Source organism: Chroicocephalus ridibundus, chromosome 3, assembly GCF_963924245.1.
Source record: "Chroicocephalus ridibundus chromosome 3, bChrRid1.1, whole genome shotgun sequence".
In the NCBI taxonomy this organism is placed as follows: Eukaryota; Metazoa; Chordata; class Aves; order Charadriiformes; family Laridae; genus Chroicocephalus; species Chroicocephalus ridibundus.
The window spans coordinates 108,238,324-108,263,615 of NC_086286.1; the positions used below are offsets into that span (position 1 = coordinate 108,238,324).

Sequence of the window (25,292 nt, forward strand, 5' to 3'; positions counted from 1 at the left end):
AAGGATATACCAACGGTTTCTTCGATTTTCATCATAGGCATTTTTCATCTCTAGATTAGTTTATATATAGATACAGATACATGGAAATACATATAAATTTTTGTACATATGTCTGAGCTATGTTTTCACATATGGTCCAACGTGAATATTATCAAGGTCTGTTTCAGCTTTTGAAGAAAACAGGTATAACCTGTAGATGTGTATGTGTGTATATATATATGTAGCTCAGCTATATATGGCAGAACAATAGAGAGATGTGCTATTTTTTCAGCTCCCATTCAGCTAATCACGGAGGTATTCCAAAACAGAACTATATTCAGGAATATTCATTTTGAATCTTGCTGGTGCATCCAAATATTATGTGGTGATAGATCTATATAAATGCCCTAATATTAAAACATCACTTTTGAGGAAAGATTTATGTGAGTTGGCATAGGTTTCATGAGTTTCTGAGCATTTTTTGGAAAGCAGCTGGTCTACATCCACCAAACAAACGTTTTATATTAATGTTCTAATTCTATTCTAGTTTAATTTAGTTGAATTAAATTTAAACTATTTGAGCTTTACCTCACTTAAAGATAATCTAGAATTTATGAATAAAGATAATGTAGAAATCCAGAGTCTTCAAATCAGGCACTAAATTAAAACAAAGCATCCAGTTCCTGCAGAATTTCAGAAGTATTTAGGAATAATGTGATAGCTGAATCTTTTTTAAGTTTTGCATATGTATATATCTTTGTAAGTTTATTTTAATATATATATAATTGGCCTTTATATATCAAATAGACGGTTATAAATAGCATGTATGTATATTTTATATGTATAATAGTCTGCAGATAAAGGGAAGAACTATCTTTGTAACAGTAGGGTAGTAGTAGCAGAGGTACCAATCATCTTCAGTCCTTAGTCAGTAATAAATAATGTCTAATATATTGCAGAAAATAAGGGGCAGAGGATTTCAGGAGACGTAGTTGTTCTTATACATTAGAACTCAAGACACACTGGTTTACTTTGCAGCGCTGGCACACTCTTGTATCACCTTAAAGAAGCATTCTGATTTTACTGTGCTTCTGTTCCTGGTTATTCCTATTGCGATCATCTTGAGAGAGTTTAGTCAGAAATCGATGATCATAATGGTTTCTTCCACAACGCTTTTTTGGGGTTTTTTTCCACAATGAAACCTCAAGTTTTCTGGTAGTCAGTTGTCCACAAAATCTTTGACTTGAGCGGAACACCTGGTATCAGAGTACTGGAGGTGAGTAGGTAGCACTAGCTGTTGTATTTTTGGTAGTAAATCACTTCAATGTGGATTAAGCCTGTGAAAGAAAAGTAAAAATGCTTGAGTGAAGAACAAGAAGAGCAGAGAAATGGGGCCCTGGGGGAGGGACAGTTCTGTCCATTAGGAAGGAAGAACATGAAAGGAAATGCAGGTCCTTTCTGGGAAACTTGCTTAGGCTGCAGGCACTTTTATTTTTTTCTTTTCTTTTTTGTCCTCCCTTTTTTTTTCCTGTAAATCTCTGTCTCTTATGCATTACCTACCCATTTGCTTCTAGACCCTCATTCCTCAAACTCTCTAATCTGATTAGACTCCCTGTTATGTGCTTTCTCTGACCTCATTGAGCTCTTGCTCATCCCCTGCAGAGCTGGATTTCCTAACTTAATGGGTGCAAAACATTATTGTTCCCTCTCAGGACTCTCTGTGGTCAGTAGTGCAGGTTGTTAGCAATGGAAGTCATTGTTTGACAGACTGGAACATGGGTGGGGAGGATGGAGGCAGATGCTGTAAATCTGTATTAAATATATGGATTTTACAGATACAGCAAACACTAAGCTTTCAGCAACAGTACTTACGTACAATATGGGTGATTCATGTGTCTGCTCACTTAATCAACCAAATCAGAACATGTCCCTGTCCAGACTGTTTTCTTCAGTGTTAGTGTTGGGGGTTTTGTGGTCAATTCTCTTGCTTATTCTTTTCCAGAATATTTTTATAGCCTAAAATTCTTAGCCTGTGTGACTGCTTACTTGATTTCTTCTCCTGTTTTGGGTTTTCATATCCCTCAGGCATAAGCTTGATGTTTTCACATGGGTGTAAGCTGATGTAAGCATTGTTTCAGATGCACTAGAGAAAGCGTTATAATGTTTGAGGTAATCCTGCGTCTCATGATGTTGGCCAATGTAGCATTGTGCTAAAATAGTGATCTAAAGAAACACAAGTGCCAGCTTCTCCAAGTACAACATTAGACCAGTAACTACATCTATAGGAGTTAGTTTGCTGCAGATAGTTACTTTTCTGCTTGATACACGCGTGCTCTGGTTGTGCTCAGATTAGAGGCCACAGGTGTTAGCATCCATTTCTGACAAACAGGATCAGGGCTGCAGACCTGCAGGCCATGTACAAACCAAACACAATACTTGCTTCCTGAGTGTCATGGATAAGAAACTGTGGAATACCTCTCCGCTGTAATAGGAAATTAGTTCCGTCAAATACATTGTCTGAAATTCTGCATTTAAAAAAGCTCCTTAAGTGGTAGAGTGCTAGGCCTTTAATTAAATTCTGATGCTTTCATACACGTGTCTATACACATATATGTGTGTATATGTGTTCCCTTCTGATTAGCAAATACTTACAGATAACAAAGACAGTCACAAAAATCAAGACTATATTTGGAAGAGAGAAATGTACTTAATGCATCACCTAACTGAATCAAACCAAATAGTTAAGATCTTAACCTTAAGATTACTTAAGATATGTATGATGTATTAATATATATGTGTCTGTTTATGTGTATACACACACAATTAATGTACTATATCTACATAAACACATATTTCCCTACTACCCTATGCCGGATTTATAAAATCAGTTTGTTTGTAGAAGTTCTGTTCAGCTTCAACTTGCCCACCAAATTATTTATTCAGGTTGTTCCATTGGTCTTGCCTACTTTTATCTATTGTTAATGTGGCTTGACCCACAAGATATTCTTCATTCCCAGTCAGAAATGTTCATACTGAGTTTATTATAGATCAACAGAGATGTTGATTTCATTGTAAGTAATGTTCTTTCATGACTGGTGATTCTTTGGTTTAAAGTAGCTGTTATTTGTCACACTGACAGGTACACCTACTGCGAAATGCTGGCGATGAAGTTACCATCACTGTTCAGTACCTCAGGGAAGCTCCATCATTTTTAAAGCTCCCATTAGGTAAGAGGAAATTAACGGATAGGAGTAATTTGTTTTCCTCTTTGCAGTATTCTCACAATAAGATGACAGTGACAGAAACAGGAATTCAATCCTTGAGTTTTTTACAGGAAGAAATAGAAAGTTGTGTGTGTACTTTATTGCTTAACACATAAGAATCTAATGCATACCGCATGTCTGCTTCTGTATAGTTTATTCAAGTTTTGCCTGAATACAATAAAATAATGTTTACAGACATTTGAATCAGACATTCACGCTGAAAGGTATTTTCAGGACACTTACCAAACAAATGGATAACATTAATTGTGCATATTTCATAAATTACTTCGGTGTTTTGATCATTTTTTTCAGAGAGCAGAATTACGATGTGACAACTGAGTACTCTTAAGAATGGTGAATTGTTTATGAACAATGCAGATGAGGGAAATTTTTGTTTCTTATGGTTAGCAAATATAAATATTCAAGATACTCACTTGAAATCAATGTTGCAAGTAGAAAAGTGTGCATAATATACCAGCTAACTTAATCAGACCAGATAATTTTGCACCAGTTTATCTTACATATGATCCTCTTTCAAATTAAGCAAAACAGATTTAAAGTGTGTCTTGTTTTGGGGATTTGTGTAAGTTGGGCTCAACTATGTACTTGGTTTTTCTTGATTTCAACAGAATCATAGGTCTTGTAGGTCTAATTCTTGTCATTAGAAGAGTGTCTGTCATTTCATCTAGATTCCTATACCTATTAAAAGCAAACTTGAAGAGCCTCTACTAAGCTAAACTGTACACATCATGCTAAAACCATTGTTTCTGTTCTTACTGCGTATCATTTCCATTTGAAAATGGAATCTCAATTAGAAGAAATCTTATATTTGGAGATCGGTCTGGTCAGTGTTCCTTATAATGAAACTTCAGGATTTGTCTTCCTACTTTTCTATCATAGGTCATCAGACAACTATAGACTAATAAAGCCTTGGATAACTGTGGCTAAGCTTAGACATGAATTTGGCAAGCTAGCAGGGTCTTCCCAGTAGTTTCTGTGGTGTTGGACATATTCACTTGTGGTTATGACAGTCCTATAAGCAATTTTATCTCATCTTGTTGATTGACATCACATACACGCTTGGACTCTGTCACTTGTGGTTGGTTAACCTTGGCTAAGAGCCAAGCTGCCACCCAGACGCTCTCTCACTCCTCCTCCTCAAACACAACATGGGAAGAAAATAGAATGAAAAAACTCTTGGGTCAAGGTAGAGACAGAGAGATCACTTATTAATTACCATCATGGGCAAAATAGACTCAACTTGGGGAAATGTAATTAAACATATTGTCTATTAAAATAGATTCAGGCAGTGAGAAACAAAGGTAAATAAACTGAAACAAAACCTTCCCCTCGCCCCTTTTCCCAGTCTCAGCTTCGTTCCTGACTCTTCTACCTCCCCTGCAAGTGGTGCAGGGTGATGGGAAATGAGGGGTTGGAGTCAAGTGCCGAGGGTTCCTCTCTGCCACTCCTTCCTCCTCATACTTCTACCCTGCTCCAGCATGGATCCTTCCCGCTGGGTGTAGTTCTTTACAAACTGCTCTAGCTTGGGTCGTCTCCATGGCTTGAAGTCCTTCAGGAAAAATCTGCTCCAGCATGTGCCCCCACAGGCTGCTGCTTCCTTCAGGGCATAGCCACCTGCTCCAGTATGGGTCCCCCATGGGCTGCAGTGTGGGTATCTGCTCTGATGTGGTCCTCTATGGGCTGCAGGGAAATACCTGCTTCACCATGGTCTCTCCATGGCCTGCAGGGGAATCTCTGCTCCAAGGCGTAGACCACCTTCTCCCTCTTCTTCTTCACTGACCTTGAGGTTCGTATGATTTTTTTCTCACACTTTTTGCTTCGCTCCTCTCTCTGCTGTTTTGCCCTTTCCTATGTTGTTTCTTAGGGGTGCTACCAGCTTGGCTGCTGGGCTCAGCTGTGCCCTGCAGTGAGTCTGCTGGAGCCACTTGTGTCTGGCCCAGGACAACCCCTGACCCTCTCCCAATTCTACTATGCAATAAAGTACTTCCCAACTCAGAATGCAGGCAAGATTTAAGTGTATACATGCATAAATCTGAAGCATCTTGGTCTTTCTTAGCATCCCAGAAGACTCAGGCACATGGTCCCCTACCATCAAGCAGTCAATCAGACCAGCTTCTATGCTGGCAGTTTTAGTACTGTGGTGTGTTCACTTCAAATGCAACCATATTGTCTCTTCCTATTAACTAGTATTATTAATATTTCTTATAAGTACATCATCAGAAGTAGCATCTGCCTGCCCTGCTTCTTTCTCATACCCCTTCCTTCTGTACACTGTCTCATGCCGTGGCTAGCAAAAGCGCAGAGAAATATCTTCCTACAGTTCTCACCATGTTTTTGTGGTTGCTTCAATCCTTCATGGATTGTGAACAACAAATACAGGATTTGGCATGGATTTAGACATGGATACTGATTAACTGGCACTTAAGGATGAGATAAGGACTGCTTGTTTCTCTGTTTGGAGGAGGCCCTAACCCAGGGTGGTATGCCAGTATTGATCATTGTCTCTTTCACAGGGACTTTTGGCCCTTACTAGGCTATTATGAGACTGTCCATAATAGTAAATTAAATTACGCCAGGAAATATTCTCTGCCACAGGAATCTGATCAGCAATTTTATAAAATATTGCAGAATGCTTGGCCTAATTTTGCATAGGGCAAATACTTCTTTCTCAAAAAACTATCGTGCCTGGATCAGAAGTTAGCACGGGCCAGTAGGGTCATTAACTGTCTGCTTCATTGGGTTGTCTGGCTCCATGGCTAGGTTGATTCCTCATCCCATGGCCTGTGGTTTGCTCTAAGGTCACTGTCAGCTAGAGAGAGAGTAGATTTGTGTTTCTGAAAACCAAAGGAAGGAATTTTGGATTTTGGTGATGGATCAGGAAGTTATTAGTGGCTATGAGGGTTATTTGTTATTCTGTTACAGAATACTTACGGCATCAGCTCTTGGGTATTGTCACTAAGGATTCTCTGGAGCTAATTCCATTAACCATTCCAGAGTGGAGCAGGGCTTGTAGGACCCTTTTAGATAAGATTCACTACTGCTGGGAAGACTCTTCAGGGCATTTTATGGTAAAACAGGCTCTCTTCAGAATTTTTCTTTTTGATAGTTATACCAAATTATCAGAATATTCTGAAGTTGCAAAGTTTGCAGTGTAATCAACAATTACCAGGAATGTTTTGTTTGATTTAAATTTTGTGGTTGTTCCGGAATGGGCTTTTTTTGCTGTGACTGTTGATGGGACTCTGAGTTGAGCAGAACTTTAGTAGAGACCTTTCTAGGTCTAGAAAGCTTAAGGCTTTTAAAGTTAAAAATAAAATCTAGGCTTTATCAAAATGAGTAGTAGAATACCTAACTTTTAAATTGAAAAAGCTCAAGTGATTCTGTCAAAAAGAATGTAAAAGGATTTATAAACAACTCCTACCTGTACCACTGCAAATGAGTTCTGGCTTTAGGTTTAGTGTCAGCTAGCTTAGTGATTTCCTGAGTTGCTGCTAGCTCTGCAAAATCCCCTGTGATCCTTACAGAGTTTCTTTTCCTCACCTCAGAGTTCTGCCTGCCTTTTTCCTGCTACCCCTAGGTGTGTCTCAATCTCTTTTGTGAAGTGCAGACTCCTATATCCTTGCTGTCTCTGTCTCTCTCTCACCCCTTCTCACCTTACAGGGTAAGGTGTTTTTTACTCTGACCATACTCAGCTATTACTCAGGTAAAGATGAGGCAAAGATTGTTTCCTTGCCTACACAATCTTTGGCGACGCAGGATCTGAAAAGAACAACAATGCCACAATTAAGAATAAGCAAATTAAACAGATGATGCCTGTCATAGTGGAGGTTTGCATTTCTCATAGACTGGCTGTCTAACTATGATTTGGGTGAGATAAGAGGAGAGCTAGACAATAATGATTGATAAAAGTCTCACAACATACCACATACTTTTTTTCTGGCATTGGTACCCATCAGGATGCTGTACTGTAGTCATGGAGGGGGGAGTTACCTGTAGCAGATGTTTTATTTTACATAAGCACTTTGGTTTGGTAGTCTTTCTCTAACTAGTGTTCTGGAGTTTGGACTGGTACCTAACACTTGATTTGGGGTCTCATCTATATGTGCAAGGGCTGCAGTAGCAGATAGTACAAGATTTACTTTGTGTTAGTGTATTTTGTGTCATGTGTACATACCATGTTTGGTTCTAAGAACAGGGAGGAAAGACTGCCTGATTGCTCTGGGGCTGCCATGTGGAGAGGCAGACATAGCTCCTTAGAGAGATGAGAGCGCTGCACCTTCCATGCAGTTGAGCATATACAGAGGGAGCTTCTAAAATGCTGAATGAGACCATGAAGGAGTAGTCAGTGAGTGAGTGAGGCAGAATAAGCAAGGAGTGGACTAAAAAACTTATGAACTTGCTGGCAATCAAGTGGTGGAGGTAGCATAGCTTGAGAGAGGCTGTGTAGTTTGTTTGACTCAGAAAACCAAAGGAAGCTGCTGAACTGAAAAGCAGGTCTGCAGGGACACTGTGGGAGGAGGGAAGTTTGTTCCTTAAGCCTTTTATTATTAGCTTTCCCATACAATGGATGTCAGTTTTCTCTACTTAAAAAAAAAGAAATTATTCTAATGTACTATTTTGTATTATGGTAAAACCTGGATTTAGAGATTTGAAAAGTGCATGTCTCTTGATACACTTAAATTGCTGAAGAGGCAGGATAATTCTACTTTAAGAATCTGATTAACTCATGGACCTGCCATAGTTGTCTACTGTCAGAGGCAGTGGGATTCCCCAACAGGCAAACTCTTCAGTGGAGAATGTAATGCCAACTTTTTATTTCATTATTTTTATTTTAAAAAATTAGCAATTATCTTCTGTTCCAGCAAATCACTGTGATCATCTATGGGTCTGAAAATAGATTTTTGTAGTCTACTGTACATATATAATAGCTACAAAATCTTGTAGCTGGATACTAAAGTTGGCACTTGAGTTAGAGCCATACAAGCAAAGCGTAACGGTTCCTTCTGCTCACATCATCTAACGCTGTACAGAAAGGACTTCAAATCAAAACATGATGAAACTTCAGAATTCAGTGTATAATTCTGAGACCACATCACTGAACTGACAGAGATTTGTTATGGAGAAAATGAGCTTTTGTTAAATTAAGTTCCATTTTGCTAATCTTTCAGATATGTGGAATAGATACATGCAAAAATATATGACTAAGAATGACTCTTTGACTTTTGTGATGTTAGACTTGACAGACCTATTAATGTGAAATGATTTACAGGCAATTTGAGGTGACTTCTTCAGATAGAAAAATGGATTTTCAGTGATGATGAATGTAATGCTGTGAAATTGATTTTAGGTGCTTTATTGATAAGACCAAGTGCTATCTGACAGTAATTGTATATTATTGGTGCTATGTGTTAACGCTTCACATTTAAGCAAAAGTTACATAATGATGTGACTTTGTGTGGTTTCCATTATTGTATGTTATAAAAGTATTCAGCTTTCCTGAAGTCACTTTAACTACTAAAGTTGGATCATGATGCATAATTGCTAAAGGAAGAGCTATCTTGAAGAATATAGCTGTGTAATCTTAACATACTAACATAGTATCAACATTTAAAGATGACTGTTTGATTTTAATTTCTCAGTTTGAGAAGGTACATCATTCTTGAAAGTAATTGGCATTTTGAGAAAAAGATATATCCATTCATAAAGTGTATGTATGTGTACAGTTAGTATTTGCCACAGAATTTCTTACTAGCTTTGTTTATAAATATAGTCCATGGTTATACTCTAAGGTGAGACTCAATACTCACTCAATAGGAAATTTATTTGTTAAATTAATGGGATTTGTGCAACTTAATTTCTTATTTGAGTATCTCATTCTCAGTGTAGAAAGGCTTAATCTTGCCAACAGTTAAGCATACAAATAATTCCCATGAGCACAGCCTCTATAAAGTGACATACAGCTACTTTTTTTCTTTCCAGACATAAAGTATAGCATACGGTCAGACACATTTTGTTAGCTGTCATTACAAAGTACAAGTAGTACTGGTTTGGTGATTTATATTAAAAATTCTTCCCATGATTTACGACTGGAATAGATATTGCCTCATATATACCTATATTTTTAACATAAGTGATTTTTTTTTCATTATCTGATTTTCAGGTTCCCCTGGACCATCCAGTGATCACAGCAGTGGAGCTTCATCACCTCTCTTTGACAGTGGCTTACATTTAAATGGAAACTCAACTAACACTGTAAGCAAATGAATAATAAAAACATGGTGTAAGCTATGTAAGTTCTCTTCCCATTCTGAGCTTCAAAATGCTAGTGTAGGACTGTGAAACTACCCTTATTTTGTGGGGTTTGCTTGCTTGCTTGGTTGATTTTTAAGTGCATACACTGTAAAATTCTGTACTTACAAAGTAGCCAACATGGGGCCCTGGGCTGCTAGATTCTTGCTCTGAGGCAACTGAGAAGCTTGTAGGAGTGAGCACAGCAAGATTTAATCATCACTGAGGCATGAATTCTTGTGATTTTTTGTCATACTTAGTTGAATTTTAGTATTGCACTATTGAATTTAGTCCAGCTAGAGATTCTGAAATATACGTGGAATTCAGAAAATACAGTAAAGTTGAATTATTGGAGCAAACTTTCATGATAGGAAAGAAAGGGAGAAAAGAAAAAGAAATAAAATGGGGAAGCAGATTTAGGGGGGAAAAAAGGTCTGTTTCTTTAATCCAGAGGATATTCAGTTCTTTTTTGTTCAGTGAACATCTATGATTGAATTAGTTGTGGCATTGTGGGGAAAAAAAAAAATAAAATTAATGTCTTCAGGAAAAATACTAGTCACCAAAGCCAAAGAAGATAGGATGTCTTAGTAGGGGACAATGCTGCTCTTTTAAAAATGAAGACTGAAGATGTAAATACTAGCTGTGCTAGGACATGGACCTTCATGCTCAAAACTTGTTTAGCTCCTAACAAATTGCAGCTGTAGTCTTTCAGCTGGATATTAAATTTTGCAGGAGTGCCCAGTGAATGGAGTGAAGGCTTCTCTCCTCTGCTTTTCCTTTTTTTTCCTACTCAGCCAAAGATGTCAATGTCTGCTGCTTACTGTACTTCTCCCAAGCTTTGCAGTTTTCTGAGCACTCTCTCTAAACTAATCCTTAAGGCTTTTTTTTTTCATCTGATGAATATATAAATATATACATATGATAAATAAATAAATTGAAATATGCTTTTCTAAGCTGATGCCTGTACCTTAGTGCTTGGGGTCCAAACTGAGCATAGATACAGAAGGTTTCATGTTTATTTGTTTTTAATTATCTGATAATTATTACCTTTAATTACCTTGTATTGTTGTCTTACTAAAGAACCCCAGCCTGTCCTCAGGGTCTAGCATTCTGCAATGCCTGTTCATCAGGTGCTCTGCAAACAATCAAAGCCCTTTCTGCAAAGAGCTCACATTATAAGAAGAGGGCTGTGGTCAGATAATTGCCTGTGATTGCATTAGCATGTTTTAGTAAATTAGTGCCTATTAAGTGCTAGAATGAGTGTGCCATAACTTTCAATAATCATTCGGAGTCTACTGTGGGAATTGCACACTTCGAATTCTACACATTATAAAAACATAAATAAGTGGCTGGAGTTTTGTAGTCTTGTAACAGAGTAATTTAGAGTTAGTTTCCAAGGCAGCACACGAAAGACTGTGCATAAGGTTGAAATATAAGTGGAAAAATAGAAGGTAAGAAAAGGGGAATACTAAGGTACTAGCTTGTTTTTATACAGCACTTAATTTTTCTGAAGTTTGACATAAAGTCACATGAGGGGCTATGTATGCACCAGACACTATGACCTAGAAGTAAAATAAAGCAAAACAATCTACCTTCTGTCTAGCCCAGTAAAAAAGTCATGATCTCTCTTTATAGGAAAGAGAAACAAAATGAAAAATTGCCAGTTTCTTATTGTGAAATTGAAAAGCAAGGTTCTGCGTATTCTGAACAGGAAAGAATGGGTTTTGAGGTGGTGCTTTCTGCTGGAGGTGTGGGGTCAGACTTTTATCAAACTAAGCTGTGAGTGAAACTGAGCTGTGATCAGATCTTCAGAAGTGGTTATGAATGTGTTTCGACTACAAGCTAGTGAGTGCTTCTACTTTGTTTAATTAGATATTTTCATTTTTATAGTTAAGGAAGAGCAGAACTGACATCTCCTATAATGGTATTACCCATTAAGGCTAAGGATGTTTAAATCCCTTTTTAATGTCACCTTGGCTGTGGAGATGTGACTCACTTTGTATGTTGCATCTTGTAAGTTTGCGTTGTACTTGTATGTACCTTTCTAACCACAGTCAGATCTGTGTCATGTTAGACAATGCACGTACATTTATGAGTGTAAATTCTGCTCCAAAAAGCACGCCATCTAAAGGAAAGGACAGGAGTGAGAGGTAAGGAATGACTGTTTTGCCAGTTTTACCAAGCTGTCATTAGCATGTCTGTTCTGAAAAACACTAATATAGAGACACTTGAGCTAATGTGTGTTCAGGCTGTAAAATTCACATGAACAATAGAATATGTTGTGGTGATACTAGCTTGTGTCACATAGGCAGTAGTTTAGCCATGTTAACATCAAGCTGCTTCTGCCTGGTATGATTATACCGTTTTTAGCTCAGGTGCTAGCTTACCTCTATTAGATATTATCTTTATCACCTCTGCTGTGAAGCATCTGTTATATGTGACGTGATACCATCTTCAGGATTTATATACATCCTCCCTATAACATCAGAGCAGTTTGCAGTATAGCACTTCAACAGGGTTCTCTGAAACACAGAGAAATGAGCTGAAGTGCCCTCTTCACACCTAATTATTTTGTGCTTGAGCACTGTGACAAGTACCATAGAGACTGGTAGTGGCAGATACATTCATCTGTATCTTATAAGTTATCTTATTAAACACAATGTGAAGTTTCAGAGGGGAGCATAAAACATTCAGAGGAGGTGGTCTCTAGGCTAGTGATTACAGGTTGTTTACCTGAAGGATTCTAACTACAAAACAATGAAGAAAATTTTGTAGAGATATTCTCCTAGATGTCCAAATATCCTCGATGTCCAGGCCAGCTCTCTGGAGAAAGTGAGGGTGAAAAAAAAAAAAAAAAAGTGAACGGAAATAAAAGAAATTCCCGTTTAAGACACCATTGAATAATATGATAGTTACTTTGCAAAGGGAGAATGAAGTAGGTTTTCATTTGTTTGAAAATCCAGCTTCGCTGAAGTGTCTAGAAGTTCTAATATGTGAAGTGAGACCAGAGTAAATCGTGATTTTCTGTGTGTTCATGTAATATTTAAGAACTCTAATGTGATTTTGATAGTGTAAGACTAGTTTAGTTGGTTAAAAAAGGCATTGCATACTTCATCATCAAGTACAGTTTTAAAAAAGAAAAAATAAAGATGCTCAGCTCTTGGTGGATCAGTGGAATGCTGAACCTTTAATGTCTATGGTAGTCCTAGTTCCAGAGTGAGAGAATGATACGGTTCAATACCAAATGTGTAAAGGCAAAAAGGGAAGAGGATCCAAGAAAGGGGGGTGAACACCCTCTTGCTGAGAGTAAAAGCTATTCTGATAGATACGTTAGTGGAGTGTGTGACCAGACCACAGAACTGAGATTGAATTGATGCCCTACATCTGAAAGCTTCAATAGTTTTATTTTTTGAATGTTCCTGTAGTGTCTTCCAAGTCAGTATAAACACACTATTGATTGTTCTTAAGTTTTATTTTATTCTTCATTTTTGTCATCCTGTAGCTCACTTCAAAAAAGAAAAGTTTCAGGATTTCAGATCAATACTTCTTCTATTAGAACGGTTTAGCATGTGATGGCAATAGACTCTGCCAGCTCTTGATATGAACTCTGAATATGAAAGCAATGTAACTTTAAATTGACTTCTAATTCACAATGTATCATTTGGTAATGTATGTGCATAAGAAGCAATTAATGTAATAAAAAAATAGCTTGCTTAGAGGTACAGCTCTAAGTAACTTACATGGTTACTCTCATGAAAGTAATCATCATCATGTCTTCCATTTATTTGTTGAAGACAAAATTAAAATTTTGTCTTCAAAACACAGCTGTCTACACTTAAATATTTTCAACTGCTGCTGCACTTAGGACCTTTTTGAAATAAGATAAACACACTGCAAATAAGTATGCTTCTTTTTCTCAATTAATAAAATACGAAGTGACTCTCCCCTTTCCACCTACAGGGGAAAATAATCCAAGTTTTCTGTTTCTGATTACACCTTTCAGAAATCATAGCAGTAGAAGATGGAAAAAGCCTATTAAATATTTAACACCTTCCTACTCCGCTAGTACAGAATTGTTAAGGAAATGGTGTTGATATTGAGTATTGAAATTGTTTAATTTAGATTTAACTGTTCAAGAGTGATGTGTTTTTCTAATTGTGATGAGAGTTGATTGGGACTTTCACTATGACACTAATGAACTGAATAAAAGTTATCTTTAAAAGTCTTATCTTTTAGTTGGATTGATTCCCACTGTCACTGTTAATCCTTTCAGCAGACATTTCTTCTAGTATTTAACATCTGATTGATCAGGTTGGTCATTTCTTCTGCACAGCAATTAAACACTTGTTTAATTTCCTAGTAACGTTTAAGTCAAATATGGGTTTAGGATTTCCTTTTTTTATCTTAGAGCATTAACAAAAGCTAGTGAAAGGAAATGCGGCATTGAAAATTCAAAGTCTTACTAGCTACTAAGTAGATGAACACTGAGCAATATTTGCTGCTTTACAACAACCAATACTGGTTTAGAAACTTAAAGCACTGAAAATTAATCTCATATTCACACACTGTCAAAGAAGGCAGCTTCGATTTTTTTTAAGTGAGAGCTGGCCTAAATCCAAGTCTGTTGCCACTGGAAAAGAAGTCAAAGACCAAGAAAGGTCAGGTAAAAGAATCTGGCTTTGTTATTTATCTTTCAGAAGAAAGTGCAGCAGGATCACGATAGAACTAATATGCCAAGTAGAAAACAGTAACTTGCATTTGTTAGGTGTCTGGTTTCATTTTTTAATTATACGTATTTTTCCCCATACACAGCCCTTTCATGTGAATGCATTGTTTCTTATAGCAAATATAAAATGGCTTTGGATATAAAGCCCAATTTAGTATTTTTTTTATAATTTCTGATAGAAATTGGGTAATTTTCTTTATCCTTATGCATTTCCTTTTTTTTGATTGCACTTGTGATTAAAGTATTTTGAGTCCCTTTGCTTACTTGGTGGATCATGGGGAGCAATTAATCTGACTTGTCACCAGGCATCTGCTTTAGGCAGAGTGCATTGCTCTGTAGGTTGCACCGAGTGCATTGAGTACCTTTCATTTGCAAAGATAGATAAAGCAGTTTTGGGGAGTGGTGTTATTTATTAATGAATGATGCTCTTCTGTTTGATATTCCGGAGTGCAGAACGAGAGCTGTGGAGGAATTAAATTTACATTCGATTCATGGACAAAATCATCTGTCTTTTTACTTTTATTATCTGTTCTCCTGCCTATGACTAAAAAGGTGCAAAATGGACCGCTTCATGTCAGGGCTAGATTATAAAGAGAATTTGAGACTTTGTTGTATGACTAACTGAAATTATGACCATTTCTCACCTGTTGCCAACATGGTGAAACAAAGAGCAGCCAGCAGCCATCTCTCATGTGTGTTAGCAGGGAGTACCAGAAGTCCTTGGTTAGAGGGAAATATATGTGGTGGCATTCACGAGATTGAAGACTAGATGAGGAAGCTGAAGTGTTAGAAGACACGAAAGCAAGCTTTTACTTTTTTTTACCTTTTTTTTTTTTTTAACTAGAAAGATCCATCTGCTGTTGTCTCAGGTTAGTGTTTGACTACTGTTCTGAATACCAGGCCTTGGTGTAATGATCAGCATGGAAACAGAGAGGCATATAGTGCTGACCTGGTTTTAGATTTGATGTTAGCATAGGTGAACTCCAGCAGTTCAGGTACATGCTATAAATGGCTTACAGTGACTCAATTTCACTATCATTTTTCAATGAGTCTCCCTCAAAGTGGCACCCAGTGTCATTCCACAAGTTCCTGCAACAGATTAACACTATCTGAACTCCTAGTTAGTGATACAAGCAAGAGTCAGGACTTGGTTTTATCCTGGGGGATGTGCAGACTGTGTGGACTTCAAAGAATTTCCCTAACCTTGAACTAATTTTTCTAAGTGGGGAGAGCACGCCCCATTTGGGAATATGAAAGGCTGCCAAAAACTGTCTGTAACAGCTGAAGTTTGGGTACACTTGCATTTATAGTGTAACACCATAATAATCTCAACATTATATTTTGTTCTGTTCTTTTCCTTATATATGGGGTTTGATTCCTAACTGCTGTTATTGTTTCAGAAGAGTCATAATTACTTCCTGCTTTTTGTGCTGAGATTTAATACAAACTACTCTGGCCCTTGTCCCCTACCCCCAAAGGAAAAATATATCTGGAAAGGTGTTCCAGGCAAGGTTACTGAGGTTACTCAGGAACCAATTACACACTAGCCTGAGGGAAACAAATTAAAGAAAAAGGTGCAAGATTCTGTCAAATAGTCCGTAAGTATTCTCTAAAAATACCTTGGTCAGGCTTGTACCTTATTGGTTCATTAAAAAAAAATAATGTAATAGCACCTAGCAGCACAGCTGTAATGAAATATTCATTAATATTTCCCTTGTAAATCACTTTTAGATAAACTTATATAATTGAAAGGTTTGTTATTTATTCCTCACTGGTAGAGTAGTAATCCCATTGATTTAAACGCATAGCTACTACAGTGAATAGGGCAGTGTAAGTCCCTAGCATGTACTGCTATACAGACTCTCCATGTAAACACCACGTATAGGTGCTCAGTGTCAGCAAAATCATCCTTTAATTAAAAAGCATTAAGTGTCTTCAAGAGCAGTCATTAAATTTCAAAAGCATGCATGAGATGCAGCATTAGAATTGAAACAGTGTTTCTTTTCAGGGATAGAAAGGGAGGGGTAGTATCCTTGTTTCACATGCTGTTTCACCTTCCATTTAATTATACAACGTCTGTCAATTAAAATAATGTAGAATAGAGCTGTATAATTAAAAGTTGCTGCTTTCGCTGAATTTTAAAGACATCACATTACTTGTCCACATTGTTACTTCATCTGGAAGAGCTTGTTTCTTGTATAGAAGCCTTTATCTATTAAATGATTTGCTGATGCATATTTTACCAGATAATTACTGTCTTCTTAAAGCTGTCACAGCATTGTGCACCTGCATGTAAGAATTCCATTAAAAATAAATAAACACAGACCCTTTCCTGAATTGAAGCTGCATCAAAGCAATGCACAGGTATTTTGATATTGTCATTAATTCCCTCTGAGTTCTGAGACAAGTCGAACGCTCTAATTGACTCCTATTTACGGTAGATATCTCAATAATGTGTTTCTTCAGCTGTGCATCACAAGAGTTTCACTCATGTCTCTATTCCTGGCTGAACAGTTGTTAATTGTGTTGTTCAGCAATTAAAGTAAGCTAATGTAAGACTCTCTTACTGCTAAAAGGAGAGGTCTTGTCGTCTTCTCCAGCCAATCTACAGCCTCTGTTTCCTGTCTGTCCTTGGAATAAGTATGAGCAAATGCTCAGCCATACATTGGTCAGATCAGCTCATTGATCCACTGAAAACTAATCCTAGCTATATATATAAATATATAGGTATATACAATATATAGATATATTTTTAGTCACAGACCTGACTGAAAACTATAGAGAGAGCTTATCCAATTCACTGTGAGTTGAATGGTTGCTGGTGCTGTTGAAAGAAATCATATAACTCTAATTCTCTCCCTCCAGAATAACGGAAAGACAAATCTGCCTACTTTGAAAAGCATGTTATATTGAGGGCTTGCTTTTGAGTATGCTGTAGTATTTTTAGTAATGGAGTTTTGACAAATACACTACAGTTTGCACCAAAAAGATGCAAGAAAGTTAGTATTTAGTAATCTAAAAGTTTTTACTAAAATCCATTAAAATTTACTGGCCAATGTTTTCAGTTATAGCTTAAGGAAATGAAGCTCTGACCAACCGTTTTGTAGCATTTCAGAGTTCAAGGACCATCTGGATGATGCTCATGGTCGTATGATTTCATTTTAGGTAGTCCTGCAAGGAGCAGGCAATTAGACTCAATGATCCTTATGGATCGCTTCCAACTTGAGATATTCTATAATTCTATGATTTCAACCTCGGAGTTGTTTTTACTAGGAAAATATTTCAATATATAAATATCAAAGGTATTAATGTTGCTAGCATTTTCATATACATAATTTACAGAGAAATATTTTATATTCTTCTCATAAATTCTCAGCAATGCTCACCAAAGGAGAAATAGCAAAAATCTTTTTTTGAACCAGTATCAACAAAGACAGTAAACTTGAACTAGCTGTGCCTCTTCCATATATATGTGCTTGGTAGAAATGCCAGTTTACCTTTCAATCTTCACCAAAATAACAATTTATTAGATTTATTAATACATATAAATTAATATAAATTTATTGAAACTTAAGTTTACATGTGTATATCCTGCCAGTCTTTCAAAACCCTCAAACATGCAATTTAGCAAGTAACTGCAAAAATTAAGGAGTTTTGACAGAAAATCTAACTCTTGTAGAACATAAATAAGTCTTTTGTGAAATCATTTGCACTGTTTACATTTACAGTCAGAAGTGCAGAAGTTCTCCTGTCCTCTCTATTTCTCAATGCTGGTGTCAACAGCAAGGCATTGTGGTAGCAAAGAAAAACGTAGCTTCTTTCAAGGGAAGAAATAATTGGTGCGAATTAGTTTAGTCTCCTAAGAATAAACTGTACCAATTATTGTTGCCTCTTTGCTTATTAGTGGTATGAGAATGTTTGTAATAGATACATTACTCCTCCAGATATAGTCCTTCATCTGCATGCAGTATGAAGACTCTGCAAACCAGAGAGTATTTGTAATATGAGATGAAAAGTATCACAGAATCATAGAATCATAGGGTTGGAAGGGACCTCTGGAGATCATCTAGTCCAACCCCCCTGCCAGAGCAGGGTCACCTAGAGCAGGTTACACAGGAACACGTCCAGGTGGGTTTTGAATGTCTCCAGAGTTGGAGACTCCACCACCTCTCTGGGCAGCCTGTGCCAGTGCTCTGCCACCCTCAAAGGAAAGAAGTTCCTCCTCATGTTTAGGTGGAATTTCCTATGCTCAAGTTTGTGCCCATTGCCTCTTGTCCTGTCCCCGGGCACCACTGAAAAGAGCCTCGCCCCATCGTCCTGACACCCACCCTTTAAGTATTTATAAGCGTTGATAAGGTCACCCCTCAGACGTCTTTTTTCCAGACTGAAGAGACCCAAATCCCTCAGCCTTTCCTCATAAGAGAGGTGTTCCAGTCCCCTAATCATCTTTGTAGCCCTCCGCTGCACCCTTTCCAGCAGTTCCCCGTCCCTCTTGAACCGGGGAGCCCAGAACTGGACACAGTACTCCAGGTGCGGCCTCCCCAAGGCAGAGTAGAGGGGGAGGATGACCTCCCTTGACCTGCTGGCCACACTCTTCTTGATGCACCCCAGGATGCCATTGGCCTTCTTGGCCACAAGGGCACATTGCTGACTCATGGTCATCCTGTTGTCCACCAGGACTCCCAGGTCTCTTTCCACAGAGCTGCTCTCCAGCAGGTTAGCACCCAACCTGTACTGGTGCATGGGGTTATTCCTCCCCAGGTGCAGCACCCTACACTTGCCCTTGTTGAACTTCATAAGGTTTCTCTCTGCCCAGATCTCCAACCTGTCCAGGTCTCTCTGGATGGTGGCACAGCCTTCCGGTGTGTCAGCCACCCCACCCAGCTTGGTGTCATCAGCAAACTTGCTGAGGGTGCGCTCTATCCCCTCATCCAGGTCATTGATGAATATGTTGAACAGGACTGGACCCAGTACTGACCCCTGGGGAACACCACTCGTCACTGGTCTCCAACTAGACTCTGTGCCCCTAATCACAACCCTCTGAGCTCTATCTTTCAACCAGTATATTTAAAAGCAAGCTTAAGCATCCTGAGTAACATGACCCTGAGTATTTCTGACTCCAGAAGTGAATTAACCCAGCTTCAACCTGCCTGAATGTTGTGGTTTTGGCCAAATTGGCCAATGGCCGGCAACAGATGCTCTCCCCACACCTCTCGTACAGGGAGAGGAGGAGGAAAGATAAAGAGATTTATGAGTTTAAAAGAAACTAAATTACTTTAATGAAATATTAATAATAGAATAAAAAGGAAATAATAAAACAGATACAGTATATACAAAACCGTATTAAGCTCCCAGGATGATGTCACCGGCGGGCACTGGGGAAGTCCAGGCTGGACTCAGCGACGTGTGGGAACTGGATTCCAGAGCTGGAGTCAGGAACACACAGATCAGGATCAAAGGCAGACGAACAGACAGAATCCTCCTCAGACATTGGGCATTGAAGAAAAAAAGAGACTGACCTTTTGATCCCTCAGCTTTTATACTGAGCATGGGGCAGATGGGATGGAATACCCCTGTTGGTCAATTTTGGGTCACCTGTCCTGTCCGCTCCTCCCCGCATGTGGGACCCCTTTACGTTTTTCTGTTTCTGACCCTCCAATGGGGCAAATATACAGAGTTAGCTGACCTTCGTTGTTACAGCAATAAGTATAAGCAAGAGCCTCCCTGCATACCATTCCTTGGCACTAATTGTAAACATTGGTCTTAGCACTCTGAGAATGAACCGTTTTCGGCACAATATGCTGTTAATTTCAGAGAGTTAGAAAAGGCCTAGCTAAGAGGTAAAATTACTGAACAGAAAGTTGGTTTTGTTTTACTTCAAACCAGGACACTGAAGCCCACGTTTAACGAAAGATTGATTGTTAACCTAAAATATCTTTGTGACTGCTTTCAAGGTGCGGCCCAAGCAGAAATTGCAAATTAAGTTACTAGGGGGGATTCAGAAACACTTCCTGCTGAGGACGTGACATTTTTCTTGCAGAGATTTAGAGTCCATGACAGTTTTTTAAAAAGTAAGGTAAAATAACTGAGTTTCCCAAGCTCTGCAAATCGTATGTCAAACAAAGATTAAAAATTGACAGTCTCAGCCAGCTGTGATCTTTTGCCTTCCTTCCTGTGTTTTAATGGAAACTTAATTATAGAGACATTTCTGATTAGGTCTCTCAGTGGAGGATTTTCTGGACTCATTCTACTTAGGGGAAGAATTCTTGGTTGCCCCATAATGAATTGTTATATAGTCGTTTAAAAAAGCAACAAAGCACTTGCCTACATTGTCCTTCATACGTCAATGATTGCTAATGGGATACAGAATCAGAGCCTCCTCCAGGTCAACAGTACACAGCTGTCCCAGGTGGGTAGTGATTATGTGTCATTACAACCTGATTCTTGTTCAGTGTTCTGTCAAAAATGAGATTTTTGTGTTCATTCCATTTTGTAATGGACAGGTGTTACAAACAAATTGGCATTAATTGGCAACATTGTTGGCGGTGTCAGCAGAAAGCCAAAGGTATGAAATGAATGAGAGGATAAAAGCTGTGATTGCAGAGATGATCTCTAAACAGCCAAATTTTTATATGCTTTGGAGGAAACAGGGTGGAGAGTTTTCAACATGAGCAGCAGCAGCTGTTTAGTGGGCAGAAGGCTTGAAGGTCAGCCAGCTCAGTACACTGGGTCAGACCAAAGGACCATCTAGCCAAATAGCTTGTCCCAAGCAGGTGCCCTCAAGAGAATACAAGAACAGAGGAGATATGTAGAATTATTTATAGAGTGTATTTCCTGCACCTCCAATAATTTGTGGGATAAGGGCTTCCTGAGACAGAGTTTATTATATAAATAGAATTTTTCTTTGCTTTTATCCTACTGTATTTTACCTCTAATCGATACCCTTGCTTCTTATATGAAAAGGGTAAGTGAACCACTGTTGCCTAATCCCCTTCTCTGTTGTTTATGTTTTTACATGCCTTTATCATACAATTCCCTCAGCTGCTTCTTTTCCAGTCTAATGAATCTTTGGTTTACTTCATCATTATTTGCATGGAAACTATTCCATACCTTTCAACATCTGCTTTTCCCAGAACAGCAAGATCTTATTTTTGAGTGTTAATTGCCTGTTCATATCTCATTACAGTATGGGGAAAGTTAATATTGTCTTTCCTCCTGTGCATTACTATACATTTATCTACTATACTATTAGCAGTCCTTTTGTCTCTCAGTCATGAGCTGCTTCTGCAGCTGTTTGCAGTTTGGTTTTCTTTTTATCATTCTTTATTGCTTGTTGTGCATAGTAAACTTGGTCAGTCCAGTGTTCACCATCTTGTCCAGATCATTAATCAATATTCTGAATGGCATATGTAACTGTGGGAGTCCACTGATAGTGCCCCTCCACAGTGAAAACTGGTTCTTAACTGCTGTGTTTTGCTTACTGTATTTTAGCTAATTATTAAGTTGTGTTAAGAACCTTTTGTGAGGGACAAAAGGTTTTTGGAAACCCAAGTACCCCTCAGCAATTGGTTCTCTTGTAACTAATTAACAGTTTTGGTCAACTCTAAAAGATTTGTGAGGCGTGACCTCTGTTTGCAAAAGTTGTATGGACTTGCTTCTTCCTCATTTTGTTATTTTTATCCATGTGTTTAGAACGAGATACATCAAAAGGTCTGTCTCAGATTGAAGTGTTAATAGATTATAGGGCAAACTGAACAAAATGAACTGCTGGACCTATGATAGACCAGTTTGACCCTTTCATATCCTTTTCCTGTTCTTGGTCATTAACGTTCAGATCATGCAGTAGGTTTTCTGCAGGAATAAGTGGTACAGAACTGGGGGAAAATTACTTTGTAGGGTGTTTTTCAAATATCACAGCTTTGAAATTGTCTGGAGAATACACGTTTTCTTTATGAGTTTACATCATTTGTAACAGCTTGGCATTCTATAATATAGTACGATAACTTTGAGGTTAATAGATTTTGACCAAGTGGTTTTGGCCATTTTTTGCCCTCCAAATCATGAATCTAACGGATAGCTGTGATGTAGATTTTCTAAAATTCTGATCTTTACTTACATTGAGATATTTTTTCTTTACCCTGGTATCCTACTAAAGCATTTGATTCAAGTATAAGGGGCCAAATGGAAATATTAAATTGCAGGAGTGACCCACACATGAATTTTTTGCTCACAAATGCTTTTAAATTGCGTAGAATATTACAGAATATTCTTCTATAAGAGCCCGCTAAAAGAAGTACAGCTAATAGTTCACAAGAAAAAGACAGGGGCTTATGTTTAAATTCTCTAAATGTTTTCTGTATCTTGAGAGTTGAGAGGATGGAAACAACAGGTAAAGGTACTTCAGGAATTTGTTTATGTTCTTTATTTTCTGATTCTTGTATTTAAATTCAGTGATCATATTCAAGCATTTATGTTTGACTGTAATAAGCTACCTTGTTCTTTATTCTTAGACATTTCAGTTTCCAGACAGGCACGTTCGACTATGTTGATCATTTTCAACCAAAGATTGCATGTGGTCCTGTCAATTATTTTAATTTGTACAGGATTCTAAAATATGCATCAGATTCTTCACGATGATATTATTAAATTTATACTAGAGCTTTGGAGACACCTTAGCCTTTGGGGGATAATTCTATGAAATAGAGTTAGTCTATGGACTTGATTATGAAATATGCATACTGCAACAACACCAGGAGATCTCAATCAAATGAAAGCTGGATTGTTCTAGGGATTGCAAATACTCTAAATGAAATTCCTTTCCCCAAAGAGACTGCAGTCTAAAAGATTCTTTAGTGTTACTAACTCTGGCAATTTCGTTTACTAGAAAAGCGTCCCTCGATCACTAACTCTGAGTTGTCCGGTTAGAATGTGAAACTCACTATTTTGATTTGTTTAAAGAAGTAAATAGAAAGATCAGCCCTTCCTGACTATAAGAAAGAGCTTTTGCCAGGGTGGGGAGGGAATTAACCCTAAATCCTTGTAAGCAAGAAAAAGAAATAGAAATAGAACAGTTCCCAGGATGCTTGTTAGAGTAAACTTTATGGCTTTGAACACCTGGGCATAACAGAGCTAACGTGTCATTCTGAAGTTTATTTCCTTTTGTAAGTATTACTCAGTGCATATTTATAGCTCACATAAAAATAACCAGCTTTCAACTCCTTTCTCTACTGGAAAGTCCTCTGTACAACCTGGGACAAATAATTTTGTTCCAGAGACAGCACAAATGCCTAACTTTGACCTAAATATCTATGACTCTGAATCCTTCTCAGCTGTCTCTCTGTACGTAGTAGTGCTATTTGTATAGAAGAGTGAAATGCTCAGCTGTCAAGGTAGTGTGGAGCTATAAGTACCAATAAAAACTTTTCAATTTATCATTTTTATGCATTCTATGAGAAACTCTCAGCTCGTTCTATTGTTTATTTAATAAATATTTTTTTAAGCTCATAATCATGGTCATAAATCTGAGTTGGTACACTGAGCAGTGGTTTCCAGCATTTTCTAATCTGTTTCTAATTAATTTGATTTTTGCCTGTAAACACTATTTTGAAATAATTTGCAAACAAAGCTGGTTCCTGTCTTTTTTGATAATTTGGGCATAGTACTGTACTTTCAGTCATTGATACAGTGATGTAAACATCTGGATATTATTTTCCTAGGAACAAACCGCATATTCTGCAAGTGTACATCAACAAAGATGTATCTCTTCCTGCGGTTTCCTGAATGTTTTAGTGCTAGTGGTTCAGTGACAATTTATAGAACTTCATAGATGTTTTCTTTTTAGCTTGTTTCATTCTTGGTGCCTTCACGCAGTATTTAGTTGCAGTATATAAGATGCTACATATATGAGCAGGCTGAACAGTGTGTGTATAACCTCTAGGTTAGGCTCGAGTAGACCCTTTTATCAACAGCTATATATCAGGCTAATTCGCCTAACTTAATTCGCATTTGCACACCTTTGATTTAACGTTATTTTCTTTTGTATGCTGTAATTACATGAAATGAGTAGACTGTAAAATTTTATATTTTCAGTGTTCTGAGATCTGGACATCCCTTACTGCTTAGATAATATCAACAATCTTGCCTTTCTAGTAGAAGCATTTGAAGGAAAACCTCAAAGATGAAATTTCAAAATTCGTCAGTCTGTGTATGGATAGTGATAGTACAGAAATCAGAGTTTTAGGTCTACTATTTAATAACATTCTGGATAAAAGTCACAATGCATAAATAAGAAACCAGTATTCTCTAGTGTGGTCTGTACATTAAGATATTATTTTTGTCTTTTTGTCTGACGATTGTCTGAGACATGTAGAAGAGTTGCACAGAACAAATTAATTTAAACCAGAAATGTATTTTATGTTGTATTTAGAGAAAATTCAAGACATTTATGACTAAAAAGAATTTCCTTTTTATTGTCAGATATATTGACAAAAATATAAATATCTTTAAGGCAATACTGAAATTAAATCACAAGCATAATGTCAAGATAGCTAGCGTTCCCTTTTACATGAATGCTTCTTTTTATTTCTCTACTAAATCCTGAGTTTCTTGAATAGTTTTATTGCTATGATTATTCACTTCTGAGACAAGTAGAGCCAGAGATGCATATTCATGTTTTTTTCACTGTTATCTGATAAACTGCACTTACTGATTCTCATTTATTCTGTACAGGCTCCATCATCACCTTCTTCACCCATAGCTAATGAACCAAAATACGAGAAGCGCTGGCTAGACACCTTATCAGTTCCTCTGTCAATGGCTCGAATCTCGAGGTACAAAGCTGGAACAGATAAATTAAGGTTTGTAATCTAAAAGGGGGTAGCACTGGGTTAGCTAGCTGTACCTACTATTTTGCTGTGGAGTGTTGGCTATATAAGAATTCTTTGAGTGGAGATATGAAAGTCTTCTTATTAAAAACTATGCAACCCATCTTCTCTTGAGATTAGTGACATGCATGG

The 25,292-nt window shown here is 37.6% G+C and overlaps 1 protein-coding gene across 1 annotated transcript in view; it reads left to right on the forward strand.

The window, feature by feature from the left end:
* SNTG2 (syntrophin gamma 2) overlaps nucleotides 1–25,292 on the forward strand; it is a 277,686-nt gene that overhangs the window by 170,406 nt on the left and 81,988 nt on the right. Inside the window, exons 7-9 of the mRNA XM_063331136.1 lie at nucleotides 3,119–3,206; nucleotides 9,424–9,515; nucleotides 25,006–25,133. Coding sequence (XP_063187206.1) covers nucleotides 3,119–3,206; nucleotides 9,424–9,515; nucleotides 25,006–25,133 — 308 coding nt within the window. The remainder of the gene's footprint in view (nucleotides 1–3,118; nucleotides 3,207–9,423; nucleotides 9,516–25,005; nucleotides 25,134–25,292) is intronic.